The sequence below is a fragment of the Arvicola amphibius genome, chromosome 2 (assembly GCF_903992535.2).
Source record: "Arvicola amphibius chromosome 2, mArvAmp1.2, whole genome shotgun sequence".
Lineage (NCBI taxonomy): Eukaryota > Metazoa > Chordata > Mammalia > Rodentia > Cricetidae > Arvicola > Arvicola amphibius.
The window spans coordinates 168,788,447-168,800,701 of NC_052048.2; the positions used below are offsets into that span (position 1 = coordinate 168,788,447).

General features: G+C 41.7%; 1 protein-coding gene across 1 annotated transcript in view; it reads left to right on the plus strand.

Moving 5' to 3' along the window:
* Positions 1-9,920: 9,920 nt before the first annotated feature.
* The window catches only part of Kcnd2 (potassium voltage-gated channel subfamily D member 2), a 493,004-nt gene continuing 490,669 nt past the window's right edge, over positions 9,921-12,255 (plus strand). Inside the window, exon 1 of the mRNA XM_038319769.1 lies at positions 9,921-11,035. Coding sequence (XP_038175697.1) covers positions 9,921-11,035 — 1,115 coding nt within the window. The remainder of the gene's footprint in view (positions 11,036-12,255) is intronic.

The window sequence follows — 12,255 nt, forward strand, 5'->3', positions numbered from 1 at the left end:
TAACAACCGATTTTCCCTTCTAATTTTCCATTGTTTTCCTAGGTCATATGTAAAATACACTAAAATGCATGAAGTTAAGAATATGTTTATAACAAAAGCTTGTTTATAATATATCAGGAAGAAATACACTACACTGATCTGACACATCCTGTGGAATGATGGTAGAAGAATCTGAGAAACATTCTTTTTTTTTTTTTTTTGTAATTGAAAGCTTGGTTCTTTAAGGGTAGAAGTTGTATGAACATTAAAAACACTGCAATTTGATATAACTAATTCAAATATAAGCTGTAGAGTGTTGGGAAATGTTTGCTGGTGCTCTGTGACCTAACAGCATACATAGTACAAAAGAAAAAAATGTATGTTGTATGTTCAGAACCAAGGCTACAAATGAAGCTGCACAATGTAATATTGGCAAATGTTTCCAGAAACAATTCTGATTCACTTCACATGTGATTTTGCATAGCTTTTTAGCCACCTACCATTCAAACATTTTTTATTATGGCCAAAATAAAGACTTCCAAATTCAGTTATGTGATCTTAGGTTGAGGAGCTGGCTATAGATTTCAAATCTTATAGAATGTGACCATTTCTCAGAAAAGCATTATGGAAATATTGACAGATATTGTGTAAAAATTAGCTAAGCATTTTCTGCATTTGAAAAAAAATGAGTTTATGGAAACTTTTTAAATTGGAATTATTCCCTGTTTAAAACCTGGAAAGTTTGAGAATGGACAAATGAATAAAATAAATCAAGTTCAAGTTGTCAACTCATCCTTTTAATGGTGTCCCAAAGGGAGATTCAGGTCATGGCACTTGCCACAGTGACTGTATTCTAGAGGCTCCTGTGGCTTTTGAAATATCGATGTGTTTTAAGCATTTAACCAGCCTTAGCAATGCTGTGTCATTCATGTGTCTCCTTTATCTTACTGGGATATCCAATTTTATAACTGCATGGCATAAAGAGCCTGAAAGGAGAGAATAAGAAAACTCATTATTTTGTATGCTAACCTAAAATGTAATAAAACTCCCTAAATAAAATTATGTTTGAATGGTGGAAATAAATGACATTCTAACTGTTAGCAAATAATGTTGATGAATAAACACTGTTGTTTAAATTATTTTGTGCAATATGATTATGAACATGTTTGTGTGTGTGTGTGTGTGTGTGTGTGCATATTACTAGAGAGAAGGTATGTGTGTCACACAGCACTTATGTAGAGGTCAGAACAAATAGTGGTGTTTGTTCACCTTCCACCTTGTTTGAGACATGGTCTCTTGTTCACAGTGGAAGAAATGTATGCTGTGGACGTTCCCTCTCCATCTCTCATCTCATTATGGGAGTGCTAGGATTACAGATGTGTGCTACCGTGTCTGCATTTACATGAGTTCTGGGGATTGGAATACAGGTCTTTACACGTGAGGGCAAGTGTTTTACACACCGAGACATCGCACCAACCACAATGTATTGTTCTAATAAACAATGATGTAGAAATTTGCAGTGGCTTGTCTTCAATCAGAAGTGCATACTCTAGAGCTAAGGAAAACATTGAGAGTTAAGAGTTAACCTATAGAAAATATTGTGAACTTTTCATTAAACAAAGGAATAGTGTCCAGAATAGATGCAGAATTAAAGCAACAGAAAGAAAAGTCCAATTCAAATGGGCATTTAACTGAATAATTTCTCAAAGGATGACATACACTTGGAAATAAAACATATGAAAAAATTTGTCAGAGAAATGCACACTAAACCTACAACAGGATATAACTTTGCTTTATTTAGGATGTACATGTTCAAAACCACAAAATAAAATTGCTAGGGTGTACAGTAAGAGGGATCCTCACATACCTAAAGAGGACGGAAAATAATATAGCTATTGGAGCAAAGATTACAGAATAGATCAGCCACTTGTCTTGCTGTAAGAAATATGTATAAAGAAGTGATTTAAGGAAGAAGAGTTCATTCTGCTAATAGCTTGAGAGAATCATGGCTTCAGGCAAAGGAGATGGAGACATGGTGTTGGGAGCAAGAGACTGGCTAGCCAGATTGTATTGGTGTGCAGGAAGCAGAGAATGATAAGTACAAACACTCAGTTACTTTTTCCTTCTAATTTAGCTCAGGACCAGGTCCTTGAAATGGTGCCATCTGCATTTAGGGTGGGTTTTTCCACATCAATTAACCTAATTAAGAAAATTCCTCAGAGGTATTCCCAGAGGCTCCATTCCTAGGTGACATCATTATGAACCATCATATAGATCTTCCTAGAAATGTAGAAACAGAGCTGCCATATGGCTGTTCATCCCCACTCCTGGGTGTATAACCAGAAGAAGCAAAGTCAGTCTGTTGAAGAAAAACTTGCATTCCCATGTTTATAGCAGTATTTGTTGTCAATATATACATGAATGAATAAACAAAATGTTGTATAAATACATACTTTATTCAGCAACAGAAAGAATAAAATTCTGCTATTTTTTAACATGATTGGTTGGATGTGAGGTATAACCTTTCATTTCCCATGAGTTTTGCTCACTGTGATTTGAATAAGAAGCACCATCTATATGCTCCTGTATTTGAATATTTGGTTCCCTGCTGGTGGTCCTACTTGTGTGTGGAGGGTGGGGTGGGGTGCTATAGAATATTTATGTTGTACAACCTAGCTGGAAGAACCACAAAACTGGAGGCAGGCATCTCCTTCCTTTGTATTTCTTCCTTCTGCTTCCTGTGTGGAGTTGAGATGTGACCAATCAACTTCTCTCTCCTGGCATACACTTCTGACCATTATGAATTCTCCTCTGTAAACACAAGCCAAACTAGACACCTTTATAAGTTGCTTGTAGTTATTGCATTTTATCACAGCAACAGCAAAGTAAATAATAAACTCGATTTGCATTGTTTGAATTTCTGAGGAGGTGGAAGGTCACAAACAAATCACAACTCTACCGGTTTCTCCTGGAGTGCAAGGGCTGGATTTTTTTGAAAAGGTTATGTAATTTTCCCCATGAAGCATGTGACTAACTGTGGGGAAAACAAACAAACAAACATGGGTCATTTCCAGATCCAGTAACTTCTGCAAACTAGAATTAGCTGAGTAAGACAGTAGCAGACTAATGGCAAAGTAGCAAGACATAAAGGTAGAAGAAACTGAGATCCTGGGTATCTTCATCATCATTTTTAATGACTAATTTATGAACAAATAAAAGATATGGGAAGTCGTTATGCCCCCATTTTAGATTCAATATAAGCCATATCCTATATAAAATGTATGACAGTTGCAAACAAATAAAAAACAAACTTTATTTGCAAATACCGTGATTGTATTTACAGAAAAATCTATGAATAATGGAGTTCAACAAAATTTCAAGGCACAGAATCGATAAGGAAAAATTCATTATACTTCTATGCACCAAGAATGAGTATATGAAAAGTGAAATGTAAAAGAGCACAATTTCTCCACAGGAAACACAATTTAGGCAAAACCTAATAAAGACATGTACAATTTCTATATCTTGAAAATTACAAAGTGCTCATAAAAAATAAAAAAAGCAAAATAAATGGGGAGACACTCAACATAGGAAACCTGTCAATTCTTCCCAAGTTGATTTATAGATGTAATATAATTCCTGTTAAAAATCACAGTACTTTTCTGCACAGGCAGGCAAATTTATTATCAAATTTACATGGAAAAAGAGGGACGTAGAATGGCTAAAACAATTATGAAAAACATTCTAAAGTAGAACAAATTTTTTCATCTGGTACTGAGTTACTATATAACTAATGTAATCACAAAAAGAAGGTGATATTAGTGGTTGTTACAGGCACAAAGATCAAAAAACAGGATATAAAACTAGAAACAGATGCACAAAGTACATTTGACATAGTTCTGACATAGGCACAAAAACATATCAGTAGGGGAAGAACAGGCATTTCAATAAAATTATACCTGTTCCACAAAGAAAAAAATAGAAATCAAAAGAAAAACGTTAGAATAAAACATATATTATGCAAATTTAACTCAAAATAGATATTAATTTGATTTTAAAATATAATATATAAAGTTTTTAAACAATATTAAGTAATAAGAGTTTTTACTTGTAACCAAAAGTGTAAACCACAAATAGGAGAAAGTTACTAAGCTGAGTCTCATTAAACTGAAAATTTTACATTATAATAGACACATGAAAAAGATTCAAAACAAGTTACACACAAGGAAAAATACTTGAAAGTAACACATGTGATCCAGGAAAAATGTTTAGAATATACAGAGTAAACAAAGTATACATAAAAGACCAATCAAATTAAAAACAGAAAAAGTCAGGAATACACATTTTATTGAAGAATATTTACAGATGGCAAATACATGCAAGAATATCTTCAATACAACTAGTCATTAGAAAAATAAACATAAAACTATCATGAAATACAAATAAAAATCAGTGTAGACAGTAGTTAATGTATGATGATCATATCTGAATCACTGATATACCTCTATAGTAAGGAAAAAATTCAGTATTGACTTAATTAGAGTTCAATTTGCTTGCTTATGGCTAGGTATTCTAAAATGAGAATAAGAAGATGCAGCGGAGTAGGTGGAGATCTGACTGAAACAGAGGAGTGCAGAAATGACAAAAATCCAGAAGGAATGGTTGGAACCCATTATGTCTTAGTCCTCATACAATCGGTGCTCATACAGCATAGCTCTGTGTGTTCTCAGAGGTTGAGAGGCCGTATTCCTGCCTGGAGGACTGGATGATTCAGTTCCTCTAGCAGTCTTAAGTTTATTCACTGTAGACAGTCTTAAAAAGTTATACACTTCAGGATTCATTTCAGATACCATTCTCAATGTTATAAATGGTAGAGAACAGATTAGAGGATGATGACAAGGGTTATAGAGTGTAGTGCTATTTTATGGTTATAAAAATCCTTGCAAGACAGGACCACGAGGGGTGTGCCCACCCACTGAGACGGTGGGGCTGATCTAATGGGAGCTCACCAAGGCCAGCTGGACTGGGACTGATGGAGCATGTGATCAAACCGGTCTCTCTGAAGGCGGCTGACAAGGAGGGCTGACTGAGAAGCCAAGGACAATGGCACTGGGTTTTGATTCTACTGCATGTACTGGCTTTGAGGGAGCCTAGTCTGTTTAGATGCTCATCTTCCTAGACCTGGATGGAGGGGAGAGGACCTTGGACTTCCCACAGGGCAGGGAACCCTGACTGCTCTTTGGACTGGAGAGGAAGGGGGAGGGGGATGGGAGGAGGAGAGGGAAATGGGAGGAGGGGAGAAGTGAAAATTTTAATTAAAAATAAAATTAATTAATTAAAAAACACACAAAAATTAATCCTTGCTATTGTAATATTCTTTATGTCTAGTATGGTGGAGGACAATAAACAATAATTAAATCAATAAGGGGAAAGTTAGCGTTCATAAAACTAATTAATTTGAATAGAGTCAGAAGATTATATAGTCTATACTCAGAAAGTATGTGTTCTCCAAACTCATGTTGAAATGCACACCCCACTGAAGTAGTAAATAGCATATGGATGTTTTGGGAGGCCATTACATTATGAAAAGAATGATTAGATCAGACATTTTAAGGATAGTACTGGTGCATATATATGCATACCCATACACACACACACACACACACACACACACACACACAGCCAAGAGGCCTGAGGCCTGTCTTCCTTTTATACCATGTGAGACACAGACGTTACCATCTCTTAATCAGAAAGCAAATCCTCACCAAATACCAATGCTACTGGCTGCTTGACCATGGATTTCCAGCTTTCAGAACTGTGAGAAATAAATATACGTTTTCATAAACCTCCCAGTTTGTGAGATGTTGGTGTGGCTCTGAGCGAACTCAGAGGGTATGAATGCTCTCTTTCTGGCTATGGCTGTGTAGTTGTGACACGATACCTTTAGTGGAAGGAGGTGATTCACTAAGGGATGTCCACCACTCCTCACAACTCACAAACTCTCCAATGGCCATGAAAGAAAGAACTAGTTAATCATGGAATATTCAGACTTACTGGGTCCCTGTGTGTTTGCTAGGGCAGGTGATAAAGGAGTGAGCATCCATCAGGGTTTTTTTTTTTTTTTTTTTTCTTATTATTCTTTTTTTCTGGTCTTCCCGTATCAGGAGAAGAAACCAGAAGCTGATATGATTAGAAGACAATGGTGGTTAATTAAGTATTATTTGGTTGTTTGCCTTTTGCCTCCCCCTTAATGAATACCATATAGCATACAGGGAGGGAAGGCAATAGGAATGAATTGGAGTTTTTGGACAAGGAAGGAAAATCCAAGCACTCTGGTGGGTTTTGGATGTGCACTCTCCATACATTTCAATGAATGAACGAAAATTAAAGTATCAGGTGTTTGTTGGGAGAGGGAGATAGACTTTATTCGGGGACAGTAGTAAGTATGTCCTTGTAAGTAATATAAGCACAGATTGGATGTGATAAAGTGGATGCTTACTAAATAATAAAAGAGCTAGCTTCCATGTTTTAAGAAATACATACACACATTGGTGCTTGGAAATATCTGCCTAAGTTGTTTTGTTTCAACCAGTAAGTCATTTTCTGGGCAAGAATTTGAATCTAGATATGTTTAATTCTCAAGCTCTAGGTCTCGGCACTGTGAGAAGCCGCTGGAGGAGGGCAGATCACAATGCCCCCCTACACTGTGAAAGTTATATTATCGAAGGCTTCTCATGAAGTTAAATGTTGCTTTTTATTTGCATTTCTTCTCCCAGAGGTGAGCGGTAAAAGATGGGTTTCAATTGTCTGTCCCACTTTTACAGGGTAGCATGCCATTATTGGTATTTACTACCCAGGTCTGTTATTTAAATGGCATGCCTTCATTTTACAACGATACCATCTTTGTATTTGTATTAGTTCTTTTTTATAACAATGGGTAGGCAATCCCCTCCTTTCTGTCTGCTAGTTTTCCGCTTTGCAAGCATCCTTCACTCAGCCAATACAAACAAATAAGCAGTGTGTGTCCTAAACGTCCACGGCACATTAAGTTCAGCTCCATTACATACCTGCACAGGAATTCCTAAACCTGGGCATGTGAGCAAGCATAACAAAGCTATTCGTCTTGACAGATAATTCCGCATAATATAAGGGTTGTTTATTGTCATTATTTGATGATTTTCTATACTTTAAGTTCATAGGTTCTCTTTGAGCATCCATTTAAAGTTGACGCATCATGCCTATGACCTCTCGGAAGTCAATTTCTATACAGTACATCACAATCCACTTACTTCCCAAACCAAGGGCAAGCAAACAAAGCCTTGAAAAGTAATTTTCATGTAGAAGTCAGGCTGCTCTTCCGAAAGAACTAACATACACCACACTTTTCCAACGATCTTAATGATTTTGCTGATAACTATTTGGTACTTCAGATTTAATTTTCAGAGACGTTTTAAACAAGAAACTCTCTACATCGTATTCCATATCCATAAAAATGCAATCTGAAGCCTCAATAGTACGTCTGATATAAAGACTAAAAAGGTGGGTGGTAGCAGGGAATTTAAGGGTATTTGTGCGATCAGATTCTTCTTTGAATCAGTAAATTTTTCTTATCCTTTGCCTTTCTAAAGCATGTACCCTAGATGCAGATTTAACTTCTCGCCACTCACGCCATCTAGTGGCTATGGATGTTAAAAGCTTGGCTTTAAGGAAGACACCTAATGACTGGGGGCGGGGTGCACGAAGACCAAAATCGGCTGGCCACTACAATTTTCCTGTCTCTCCTCACATCACTCAACCCTCACCCGGACACCTTTTCATCCTTTGACCGTTTTAGATATGCGCAGGGGATGCGCAAAGTGCTTGAAGAGACACACTCTCAGAGCCGCACGCCCCTGCACGCTGACATTTAAAAAAGGGTCTAAATTCTCCTGTCATTTGCAAAGGACGGGGGAAAGGAGTTGTGGCAAGACCTAGCCAGAGGAGACTTGTCTGACTTTTTCAGCAAGTTGGAAGGGTAATATATTAACCTCAGTAACGTTGAAATCTGTTTTGAACAAATATAAATTTAAAAAAAAATATTAAAGAAAGGATATCACTTAAAAAAAAAAATCTGCCGCGGAGCTTTGCAGGTTTTGCGACCCACTCGCCCCCAGAAGGCAACCAATTCCTTCGCGTTCCGCTTCGTTCACCCTCCTTCCCAGCTTTTCTCCAAATTTTTTTTTTTTGGCCCCCTTTTCCCACGCTCATCTGGAACCGGGGCTCCGGAGGCAGCAGTAAGTCACCGGTCCCCTTCCTCCTCTCCTCCACCAAACGATCGCGGCCAAGAGGCTTGAAGCTTCTCTTTGTTCATCCTAGGCTCGCTCATCCCTGGGGCAGAACCACCTGGATGCTCTCCCTTGGTGACATTTGGTGCCTGGGCTGGTGGGTGGCTAGGGTGGAGCGAGAGGAGCCCAGGGGGGCGGGGGCGGAGAAAGGTCAAGGCGAGGGAAAGGCAGGAGACGCCTTTGCCTAACCTGCGTGGCGGGGTGTGCGTGCGGCTCTCGCTCTCTTCCCTGCTTATTTATCGATCGCTCGGGCAGAGCTGCGCGCCGAGCCCGGGGGAGATGCGGGACCACCCACTGGCGGGGAAGCAGCGAGCAGCCCTCTCGCGCCCCCGCGCCGCCGAGCGCCTCCTGCCTCCGCGCCCGGACGCCAGCCCGCTCGCGCCTCGGCCCCGGCCCCACGCCGCCGCCGCCCGCCCCGCAGCCCGACAGCCCCGCAGTCCCGGCACCCCGCAGCCCCGCAGCGCCCCGACCCCGGGGACGCCGGCCGCGCAGTAAGTTGGCAGGAGCGAGTGGCCTGGGCGGCTCGCCTCCCCCGCACCTTTTTGAACTTGTTGCTGTTTGGCTCTGCTCGCCTGCGCCTGGCTTTTGGGAAGGTGACAAGGAGGAGGGAGGCACGGAGGGTGGGGGAAGGGGACGGAGAGCTCGCCAGAGCTTTATTTATGCTCCCCGGGCGCCTGGGATCCGGCTGCTCCGGAGTCTCTGGCTCTCCCTTTCCTTTTCCGGGTGCAAGGCGACGGCAAAGTCTCTATGCAACTCAGCCCCGGCGCGCACTTTGCCAGGTATGTACCGCGGGCGAGGCGCGTTCTGCGCGGAGGCAGATGATGCTGCCGCCACGGCGGCGGCGGCTGCCAGCTCCCGGGCTCTCTAACTGTCACGCTGCACCTGAGCTGAACTTGAACAGAGAGTGAAGGGGCCATCGGGCTAACGCTCTCGGCTGGCACAGAGGGTGTCTGTCGACGTAGGGGAGAAGGAGCTCTAGACCGGCGCCCCCCGCCGCGAGTCCTGCTCTTCACCTCCATCTCTGCCAGTGCCGCGGGACTAGAGGCGGCCGGCGGACTCCCAGGGACGCGGGACAGTGGCTGTGACCGCATCTCCGGAGCTACAACAACAGGTCGTCTTTTGAGACGCCTTTGGCGGGAAGGACTACTTCAGCAGAAAGGGAAGGTGAAAAGGTTCATTCTTTTTAAGAGACTACCCCCGGGCGACTTCTCCTGCTTCCTCCCTCCTACTCTCTATTGACCTCATATCAACCAGACTGTGTCAGGGGAGAAGTGAAGACACCTGTTTGAAGAAACGGCTGTCTCCCGAAGTCACCTGTGTGCTTACATGTGCCAGGGGGTGCCCTGGTCCAACTGTTAGCAGAGATTTGTTTAGGTTCTATGGAGAGAGAATTTTAGGTCACTGTATTTTTTCTTAGTATTCCAAATACTTGTCTGCCAGGGAAACTTGGCCTTGTGAGAACTGTGACTTCACCTGCGCCACCTTGGAATAACTGTGTTCCTGTGAACAGTGTTCCCCAGTGTTTTGTTTGACTTGAAGAAGTGGGGCATTGTGTTACTTTCCTTGTGTTACTTTGGGTGACTGTGATCACTCTTGAGCCCTCCACTTCCAGACAACATGGCGGCTGGTGTTGCAGCATGGTTGCCCTTTGCCAGGGCGGCAGCCATTGGGTGGATGCCTGTTGCCTCGGGGCCTATGCCAGCACCCCCAAGGCAGGAGAGAAAAAGGACTCAGGATGCTCTAATTGTGCTGAACGTGAGCGGCACCCGCTTCCAGACATGGCAGGACACCCTGGAACGGTACCCAGATACTCTTCTGGGTAGTTCTGAGAGAGACTTTTTCTACCACCCAGAGACCCAGCAGTATTTCTTTGACCGTGACCCTGACATCTTCCGCCACATCCTCAATTTCTACCGCACTGGGAAGCTTCACTATCCCCGCCATGAGTGCATCTCTGCTTATGATGAAGAACTGGCCTTCTTTGGCCTCATCCCAGAGATTATTGGCGACTGCTGTTACGAGGAGTACAAGGACCGCAGGCGGGAGAATGCAGAGCGCCTACAGGATGACGCTGACACTGACAACACCGGAGAGAGCTCGCTGCCCACCATGACAGCTAGGCAGAGGGTCTGGCGGGCCTTTGAGAATCCTCACACCAGCACCATGGCCCTGGTGTTCTACTACGTGACTGGGTTCTTCATTGCCGTCTCAGTCATCGCCAATGTGGTGGAAACAGTTCCATGTGGGTCTAGCCCAGGCCACATCAAAGAACTGCCTTGTGGGGAACGGTATGCTGTGGCCTTCTTCTGCTTGGATACCGCCTGTGTCATGATCTTCACCGTTGAGTACCTGCTTCGTCTGGCGGCGGCACCCAGTCGTTACCGTTTTGTGCGCAGCGTCATGAGTATCATCGATGTGGTGGCCATCCTGCCCTATTACATTGGGCTGGTCATGACAGATAATGAGGATGTCAGCGGAGCCTTTGTCACACTCCGAGTCTTTCGAGTCTTCAGGATCTTTAAGTTTTCCCGCCACTCTCAAGGCCTGCGTATCCTGGGGTACACACTGAAGAGCTGTGCCTCCGAATTGGGCTTCTTGCTCTTCTCTCTCACCATGGCTATCATCATTTTTGCTACGGTTATGTTTTACGCAGAGAAGGGGTCATCAGCCAGCAAGTTCACCAGCATCCCTGCAGCCTTCTGGTACACCATCGTCACCATGACAACACTGGGGTAGGTGCCATTGTAGGAAATGGGATGGAGATTGGACATGGGTGGGTTGATTGTGAATCTTTTAAGGCTTAAGTCACTTTAGAGTGACTCCATTTTTCTCTTAATGAACGTACGAAAGCAATATTTTTTTTTTTGGAAAATTATTTTGATCTGTGAACTGGTATGCCCAAAGGTTGAAAGTACTAGGGAGTTTCAGGCAAATATTAATACTAGAAAGTGACAAGTATAGAATTAATGGACTAATTAATAAATAAATATAGCTTGTGTTTTCAACCTAAGAACCCTGCCTTATTTACATGATTATAAACATTTTAGATACGATTATCAAAATATTTTATAATATATCAGTATGTTATCATGTTCATTTTTATTATGGCTAATATATTTAGAATATCAGACCTGAAAGTAGTCAACTATACAAGCTGTAATGTTTGAAAGTCTAGGTTTGTCCCTCACCCCCTCATTTTTTAAAAGATCATCTCTACAGTTTTGAGAAGTTATGGATCCCATCAGGAAAAGAGTCTACAGCTTGTCCTTCAAATACACATGGAAGGCAGAGTGGTATCCGTGAGATTATTGGGTATCATAGGCCAGTTGCTGTTTAGAATTTTGGGCTCCAAATTTCTTCTAGAATTCTTTTCTTTATCCTTTTATTTTGGACATGAAGTTGTACAGACCAAAGAAATATATTCTGAATTCATGATTTCTGAAATGGACTTTTAAGGAAACAACTATGATGACTTTAGATGTTATAAAGACGAATTGTGGGAAGTAATCATGAATCCTACTCAACCTGCAGGAAAGTAGCAGTACTTGCGACGATAGAAACACTAATAAAACAAAATAGAAGGGCCTGGCTACTCTTTGAGTTCTTCGATAATCCTTGGAGAGATACGAGTGCTCTTTCCTGAGCTCTGTGCTCCCTTTCTTGCCTAGGTTATTAGCCTAAGAAGGATTTCGTAAGGACTGTAAGAGAAAAGTTATTCCCAAGCCTGTGTTTTAACTTTTGTGTTTTTGGCTCATTAATTGGCTTCTTTAAGTGACATTGTGGCTAAAATCAACATAGTTGTGTTGGTCATATAGTGATGAACAAAATTTCTCAGGTTATATGTCAACTAGTGGAATATGTTTTATGAGAGGAATTTTTGCCTGAGTTAATGAAGAAACTGGCTAAAGTAGAATATAATATTTTGGATTTTGATGAAGTCTCAAGTACCTTT